At 36.1% G+C, this 9422-nt stretch overlaps 1 protein-coding gene across 1 annotated transcript in view; it reads right to left on the reverse strand.

Moving 5' to 3' along the window:
- LOC134575337 (trypsin) overlaps positions 1–5779 on the reverse strand; it is a 53394-nt gene extending 47615 nt beyond the window's left edge. Inside the window, exons 1-5 of the mRNA XM_063434614.1 lie at positions 5727–5779; positions 5293–5443; positions 4637–4890; positions 3366–3502; positions 1366–1531 (exon numbers count right to left, since the gene is read on the reverse strand). Coding sequence (XP_063290684.1) covers positions 1382–1531; positions 3366–3502; positions 4637–4890; positions 5293–5443; positions 5727–5766 — 732 coding nt within the window. The 5' untranslated portion in view covers positions 5767–5779 and the 3' untranslated portion in view covers positions 1366–1381. Of the gene's footprint in view, positions 1532–3365; positions 3503–4636; positions 4891–5292; positions 5444–5726 lie in introns of the transcript that reaches the window.
- Positions 5780–9422: the final 3643 nt, after the last annotated feature.

Raw genomic sequence — 9422 nt, forward strand, 5'->3', positions numbered from 1 at the left:
AGGGATAGGCAACCTTCGGCACTCCAGATGTTGTGGACTTCATCTCCCACAATTCTCTTGCAGCCATAATGCTGGCAAAGCATCAAGGGAGGTGTAGTCCAAAACATGCCGTCCCGAAGGTTGCCTATCCCTGCCCTATATATAAAAATCATCTGTGTTCATTGCTTGTAGTTGACCCACTGAGATGCAAGATCCAAGATGGTTGCCACTATCAAAGGCCACGAGGAGCCACAAGCCAGCCTCTGCTGAATGAGAGCAGTACAGTGGGAAAAAGCCGACATCTAGACCTTGCTCCAGAGGTAACTCAGTGGGAAAAAATGGTGAACCGAGGGGAAATGCCGGAAAGGAGCCTCGAAAAGAGAAAACCCCACAAGTGAACCAGATGGGTCCAGCGAAAGCAGGAGAGTCAGAAAGCACACAGGCAAGTGTAAGGCAGAGGTGGGGAGCAGGCAGAGCAGAATAAGAACACAGTATACAGCAGTATACTAAGGTTTAAAACCCAGGCAGTAAAATATATAGCAAGAACACGCAAGTGTAAGTAAAACAATAAGTAAGTTAGAATAATGTTAAAAGCCAAAAACTCTGACCTGTTTGCTGATGGAATAGCAAAGAAAGAGGAGGTGCTTAGGTCACTATCCCTTGTGTACAACTTGCTACACTTTGTTTGGTTCTTTCTTCTATGTGTTTTCTTTGCTGCTGTGCAGCCAGTAAAGAGAGTTTAAAGAAAAAGATGGGCTTTTCACAAAGACTATTTTTTAACAAAGATATAGTTAATTTTATTGCGCAAATGTAGTCAAAAAGGGTATAAGCGTGAAGATGTCCAGTGATGTGTCATGAAGTGAAACTCTGTAAAACTGCCGCAAGCGCTTTTAGTGGCTGTCTGGTAGGCAGTCACTAGAGGCAGACTTAGCCCTGCAATGTAAATATTGCACTTCATCTAAAACTGTAATATTTTACATTGCAGGGTTAAGAGGACAGGGGCAGTGCACCCAGACCACTTCAATGAAATTAAGTTATCTGGGTGCCTATAGTGTCCCTTTAAGTACTGAGGCACTAAGCAGATACCGTGAGTTGTAGATTACTCTGGTGTCAATGGGAAATTGTTATCATGAGGTGAATTGAGTTAAAGTTGAATGTTAGTATATATATAAATATGATAGCAAACTTTCAGGAGAGTCTTAAATTATATATGATAGAAGAAATATATCATTATGCAAATCTATTATTACTAAAACTGAATGGTACACATAATAATGTTCAGGTAAACTAAAGTTTTTTTTATATTTTTTATTAAAATACAGTAAATAGGTTTAGGTCAAGAAGTATACTGTTAAAAAAAATATTAACTGTGAAGAGAAACACGCATATTCCACAAGGGATTTTAATTAGCCGCAACGGTGCTCTGGATCCAGGAATTGAAGTTGCAGACCTTGGTGTAGACTCCAGGGTAGTTCCTCTGAGCACAGCCATATCCCCAGGATACAACACCCTGGAGCTGACCGTTGCAGACCACGGGGCCACCAGAGTCACCCTGAAGGAAGATGGAAATTATTAGTTTTGCATCGAGCAACTTAACTTCAATAGCCTATGGTAGCATAGCATGATATAAAATCTAAATGTATCAATGTTAATTCCATTCAGTAGAAAAATTATTAATGATTCAATATGTGTTTGAAAACTAGCCATAATTAAGAAAACATGAAACATTTAAATAATCATAAGAACAAAATATATGAAATAATACTACAAGCAAGTTTTATTCATTGAATGAGCCTACATGACTTCCATAGAAAAACAAAACTGGGTGATGTATAGGTTTTGCCAAATGTCTTAGTAAGGAAATTTGCACATGTTTGATGAATCAATCCAACAGCAGAGAACCAGGTTAACTGAATCACATAGTAAAATCTATTAATGACTTCACTCCCATAATCGAATATACATTTTTTTACTTTCATGTATTTTGCAAAACAAAATTTAGTATCCCTCATTTATACCCTATGGATGATTACTAAAGGGACTGATTTATCTGCCAGAAGCCAATAGTCACTGATTTAATACCTGGAAATGTGCTGAAAATGTAAGCTCACCTCCTGCTTCCAAACAGTAAAGGGAGTTTCAATGGGTCATACCATTCATAGAGTTTAAGGGCGGGAGGGAAGCAGTGAATGAGCTCTGTCATTTCACAGTTAGCATTAATTTAGCGCTCCAGTGATTTATATAAAATATATTTTTTTAAAGTTTGTTTTTTTAAGTTTGTCTGGAAAATAATGTATAATAATACACACAATTGCTGTTTTAAGTATATGGTTATTTACTAATGTAAGAATTGGCAGGAACTCAAATTGGAGTTTAGATTTAAGTCCAAAATAGCTGAAAATTGTAAAATTCATCATGTCCACTATACTTCTAGTTTTGTTATTGTGGTCTAAAAATGTAAATCCTCTTTGAATCCCTTTTGAGTTAATTCCTTTAGTGAATAAACCATGTAATGTTTTCCCAAAAATAAGTTTGGCTCAAATTTGCAAAAAACCTCCGCCATATTTCAAAATTTGTATATTTAATTATATGTTGCTGTATCTGTTATGCTATCCACAGTTTTAAACTGTATGTATTAAATATTTTCCCTCTGTGGAGTCTAATATTTGAAGTGTAGTGGATTGGACTGTGATTGCTTTTTCATGTGTTTTTATGTAGTATGAATCAGACTTATTATTTTTATATGCTTGCCTTATTTCAACCACTATTTGCCTAATCTCATCCCACTTGCTAAATTTCACCACCATTTGCCATATTTCCTCTTATGCGTCTTTATTCATCTTATATGTTATATCTAGACTTGTGCACAGATCACAGACCTGTGAACATAAGGATGAATTAATCGAATTGCTAATGAAAAAAGAATGAACCGATTCATTTGTCCATAAATTGACAGGCATTGTATTCACTCAGTGTAGGAGGAAGGAAATTGTACACAAGTCCAGTTATTTCCCACCATGTGATCTTTTTGACTTACACAGAATTCCAACAAATAGCCATACATATAGTGTTATTTCCCCCAATATGCTATTATTCACTTTATTTACAATTCCACTTATTAACTTCACATATCATTACTCACCGAATAGAAGAAAATGTAGCAATAACCTATTGCTTGTAAATACTATTTATTCTGAGTACTAAGTAGCAGCTACTTTTTAAAGCTTTTAACCCCTTAAGGACCAAACTTCTGAAATAAAAGGGAATCATGACATGTCACACATGTCATCTGCCCTTAAGGGGTTAATCAGAATTGCGATTCATGAAAAGCATAGGGTAAGCTAGCGAAATTGTCCCAAAATAAGAGAACGATCAGGATAACTTACCTGGCAGGAATCCTTGCCACCTTCGATGTATCCAACACAGATCATGTTGCTGGTGATCTCTCCAGGGTAGGCGTTACTGCACTGGCTATCAGTCAGGATGGGGGCATTCAGGCACTGCAGATCATTAGGGTAATTGGCTGCAAAAACCCCCCCAAAAAACAGATAGCAGATTAAAGGGAACTGTCTTAAAAATAAAACAGTGCAATAGTCTGCAGCGAGATCAATACTACATGTAATAAGATAATTTGCTTCAATGTAGTTCTGTCATCTCTTTAATTATTCTTTTATACAATTATAAAAGTGTAGTTTTATTTATGTATTTCTTTATTTTTCATTACAGGGACAGCTTTCCGTTACAGTGCTATGAAGCTCATCTGGGTAATTGGCTACCAACAACACGTTTTAGATGAAAGAAAACTGTGCAATAGCCCGCAGTGAGATCAATACTACATGTAATAAAACCTTATAATTAACTATCAGAAGTATTATTGATTACTTTAATGTAATCTCTTTAATTATTCGTTTATAGAATTATAATATTGCTCTAAGTTTAGTTTTATTTTTGTATTTATTTATTTTTCATTACAGGGACAGCTTTCAGTCACAGTGCTATGAAGCTCCTATGGGTAATTTGCTACAAATAACACTTAGTAGATTAAAGAAAATCTGATCTAAAAAAACACAGAGCAACAGTCTGCTGTGAAATTGTGTTCCTGCTGCAAAACGTGTAATAAGCCTTTAAGATTACAGATTTAAGGAGATTCACTTAACTAACTGACTAACTAACTAACTAACTAACTAACTATCTATCTATCTATCTATCTATCTATCTAAGCCTTAGTGAATGGAAGGGGAAGAAGTGATAGAATAGAAACATTCACTTATATTAATGGAACCAATAAAGTTAGGGCTAAAAGCATTTTTCAAAGAAAGAGTTCATGACTTCATATTTTACGGTGACATGTTCAGACAAGATGCATTCCATTAAAGGTAACAATTTATGTAAAGGAATGCAATAATACATGAGATAGGTGTAAGGCTATCATAAGAATTAATTAAGTAGATAAGCTTACTATTCATATTTAATGTGGTTAGGGTGGATTTGCATTTGGCTTCTATCTGTTATTAAAGTCATCCATTTGTTTAGCAGCTGAGAGGATACCAATTTGCACCTTTCACATTATTAAGACCCTAACCTCCTTGTGACAGTGGATTTACTGTATGTAAATTGCAAATGTAGTTATGTAAAAGAAAATGAAATTTGGACTTACATCCACTGCTGAGTGTGTTTCCCCATCCAGCAATCAGACAGCTAGTACCAGCGGCGGCACAGCCAGAGGGCAGAGCTACAGCGTTCACGTAGGAGTTGAAGGAGGCAGGAGAGGCCAGCTTGATCAACATGATATCATTGTCCAGGGTCCAGGAGTTATAGCTACCATGTCTGATGACCCTGGAAGAACTGATGAACTGCTCAGTGCCCTCACTGACGCCAATGTTATGCTCTCCCAGTCTGACCTGAACGCTCCTGTATGGAGAATGGAAGATTAGTTCGTAAAAAAAGGATTGTAGGTGACCATGCTAAAGGGAGCTTTTGGTTAGCTGCCCATATATTAAGATAATGGCTGAGTCTTTTGCTTTTCAAATATTTTGTTTTTTTTTCTTTATTGACTTTTGAAATGGAATTCATGTAGCAACTAATAATTTAATGACAAGAACATATAAAATGGAAAATAAACAACACAGCAAATATCATGTGCTCTGTACTCCAATCTCCCACTGATGAATTACCAACAATTTCACAATTTAATCCAATTATATATTTTTTGAGAATGAGTTCAGAAGAATTTTGCTATTTAGCCACAGTATACCTCACATATTTTAAGCCCCTGTGTCCTTGCAGAGTATAGGATTGAATGATTGTACTTACGCCTTGTAGCAGTGAGCAGCAGACACTACCCACAGACTGTTAATCAGAGTACCTCCGCAGAAATGGTAGCCAGAGTTTAGGGATACAATGTATGGGACAGAGTTCTTAGCACAGGTGTAGCCTCCAACAATTTTATCATCATCAAATGCAGCTGTGAAGAGAACAGAAATTAAAGAGTGCAATAGCAGAAAGAAGAAATATCTAGCGGAATAGATCATCAGTAATATCATTTAGAATGTGAGATGAACCAAGAGACTATATATATATATATATATATATATATATATATATATATATATATAAATCATGAGCCAAGAGAACCAAGAGATGAACCAAGAGACCCTATACACGTGTATAAAAATCAATTTTCAATGACAGGTAAATCACTATAAATGGACTGGTTAGTTTGGGCAATCTCCCAGGAAAATACTTACCAGCAGCTCCAAGGAGCACACAGATCAGGAGCAACTTCATGGTGGAGACTGGTCCAGAATACAACTTTACATATGACAAGGCTAGTATTTATACTTAAATCCCTCTTCACTAATCTGAAGTCCAGCTTTTTTCAACCTATTTTCCAGATACCATGTGGAAAAAGAAATGTGATAATGTATGTGCATAGTATGGAGAAAAGTCATTATCACTGACCTTGCTCTTGTCTTGTTTCATTAACTTAAAGTTATTTTTTGTGTTGACTCCAGGTTAAAGGTGACATTTAGTGCTAGATGCAGAACACACAACAGAAACATATATGGTATAGCACTCACATTTGATAGAGCTATAAAACCAGTTCTGAGTAAAATGGCATACAGCGGTACAATCCCCACTGATGAATTAGTGCTAGTGCACACTGTAATTTGTTATTACTGATGAATTAGTGCTCACTGTATTAGATAAATAAAAAAATATTAAAATAATCTACTCACATTTAATAGAGTAGTAGACATCGCTCAGGTATTAGCACTAGGGTGGTATAATCCCTATCAAGGATGTAATGATGGGTAGATCCACCAAGAGATACTCCTCATGAGGATATTTATGTCAGGTAAGTAATTGCCAATATTGACTTGCCAGGAACTATAAAAATTAAAAGAACTTAAAAGCATAAAAAGTGTAGTAAATGGTCAGACACATAAAGTAAGTGAGTACCAAATATACTTTAATGTTAAAAACAAATGTTAAAAACACACAATACTTTTTGCCAACTGGTGGCTTTTTTTAAGTGTAAACAGTCTGAGTCTAGCACTTTAATATATATATAGGGTGTTTTCTAATTCAAATTGAACAATTTGACGCCAAAATTATGTCAAATGTGACCTTTGACTTCAACTAAGGTCACTTTGTGAGTGCAGAGGTTAGAATAAATATATTTACTTTCACAACTTCCAAAAAGGAAAAAAGAACATACAGTATATACTCGAGTATAAGTCAAGTTTTTCGGCACATTTTTTGTGCTGAAAAACCCCAACTTGACTTATACTCAAGGCACTGTCTGTATTATGGCAACTTACATTGCGATAATACAGACAGCACCGCCGGGCTCATTACAAGCCCGGCGGTCCTGTTGGGGGCTGGCAAGAAGCTGTTACTTACCTTCACAGCAGCTCCTGTCAGCTCCCTTCTCTCTCCTCCGGTCAGCTCCACTGCAAGTCTCGCGAGAGCCGCGGGGTCAGAGTGTTGCCATGGGTTACCGTGGCAACGCTCCGCGCGGCCACGAGACTTACAGTGGGAGCTGACCGGAGGAGAGAGAAGGGAGCTGAAAGGAGCTGCTGTGAAGGTAAGTTACAGCTTCCTGCCAGCCCCCCTCCTACACAGCCATCCACTGGACCACCAGGGAATGAGAGCCCCCCTCCCTGACCAGCTTACAAGCAGGGAGGGGGGATGAAAATAAATAACATAAACATTTAAATAAAATATAAAAATATTAATAATATTTTAAAAAAATTATGTAAAAATAAAATATTAATAATATTTAAAGAAATAATAATGTAACAATAAAATATTAAAAATATAACAAAAAAATATTAAAATAATAATAATTAAAAAATAATAATACAAATGCCCACCAAGGCTCTGCATCACACACACACACACTGCATTCATACACACACACACACTGCATCACACACACACACACTGCATTCACACACACACTGCATTCACACACTCACACACACACACTGCATCACACACACTGCATCACACACACACACTGTATTCATACACACACTGCATTCATACACATACACTGCATCACACACACACACTGCACTCATACACACACACACTGCACTCATACACACACACACTGCATCACACACACACACTGCATTCACTCACACACACACACACACACACACTTCATTCATACACACACACTGCATTCATACACACACACACTGCATTCACACACACTGCATCACACAGACAGCATCACACACACACACTGCATTCATACACACACACTGCATTCATTATATACACACACTGTAAATAAATATTCAATTAATATAATTTTGGGGGGATATAATTTTATTTAGAAATTTACCAGTAGCTGCTGCATTTCCCACCCTAGTCTTATACTCGAGTCAATACGTTTTCCCTGTTTTTTGGGGGTAAAATTAGGGGTCTCGACTTATATTCGGGTCGACTTATACTCGAGTATATACGGTAATTTATACAGTATATACATACTTACCAGACATCTTAGTAGTGTGCAAAGTGGATTTTGTGTGTTTTAAAACAGGTAACATGACCTCCAGTAACACATCATGGAAAACATTAGGGAAACACTTAAAAATTGGTATAAAACAATATCCAGATAGCTCTTGGTAATGAGCCTCTGGATGGAGTTGATACAAGGCAAAACGAGGTGTTAATACAATTATACATCTACTGAGTCAGCGAGGGCAAATGCCGAGCTTCCAGGCGTAACCAGAAGTTTGCTGACGCCATTTTGGAATTGGGCAGTGGATGGAAAAACATCCTAAGTGATATGGGAGGTCTACTACAGGTTTTTACAAATGCAAAAAGTGCATTGTATGCAAATCCACAGAGTCCACAACAAATAAAACAAGCAAATTAATGTCAAATTAAACCAAGAAAAAAATAATAAATAAAATATTTAATTAAATGTAGCACTAAAAATGTTGTCTACCTATTGGAGTTCCCTTGTGGCCTCCAATAAATAGAAATGACAGCAAGATCTCTGAAAGTTAGATTGGCAGAACACTGTAGAAGTATCAGTAAAGGTTTTAAAAATCACAGTGTGTCCAAACATTTTCACATTCATAATAAAAATAATGCTAGATTTTTAAAAGTTATTGGCATCCAGAAATGCTAATATACCTTGGAGTAAGGGTAATATTAAAAATATTTTAGGGAAGAATGAAATGAACTCGGTATACTATATAAAAACCTAAAACCCATATGGACTAAATGCCAAGTTTGATTTACATGATTTTTTAAAATCATTTTATGTTTTATATACTTTATATAGTATCTATATATGCTTTCTTTTTATTATGTTCCCTCTCCTCCCCAGTCATAGTTATCCACTAGCAATATCCCTACTTTATATTCTTATCTTTACTTATTTTATTTATTTATATATACCTTCCCTTATGTGTTTATTTATATCCTTATGTTTCATTTTTTTATTGACATTTTCCCCTATTTTTTATTATATTTCATTTTTTAAAATATTATCATTGTGTAACTATTCTATCATATTATCCATTACCTCTTGTTTTTTTCCTGTGTTATTAATGCATTCATGCTGTATATTATAGATCATTATACTATCCATCTCTTTGCCCCTTTATTACTCAACTTGGGGCTTCTATTTGCTCAAATACACCTCTACCTGGTACTGGCAAGGTACCGAGCTCTTAATAGATTTGTCCCATATCACTTAAGTAATTTTTCGTCCACTGCCTAATACCAAAATGGCAGCCGCGAACTTGCGGATCTGCCTGAAAGTTCAGCATTTGTTCTCCCTGATACAGGCAATGTATAAGCTTATTAACACCTCGTTTTGCCTTATATCAACCTGACCCTGAGGCTCATTACCAAAAGCTATCTGAACATTGCTTTACACTTATTTTTATGTGTTTCCCTAAAGTTTCCCA

Source organism: Pelobates fuscus, chromosome 10 (genome assembly GCF_036172605.1).
Source record: "Pelobates fuscus isolate aPelFus1 chromosome 10, aPelFus1.pri, whole genome shotgun sequence".
In the NCBI taxonomy this organism is placed as follows: domain Eukaryota; kingdom Metazoa; phylum Chordata; class Amphibia; order Anura; family Pelobatidae; genus Pelobates; species Pelobates fuscus.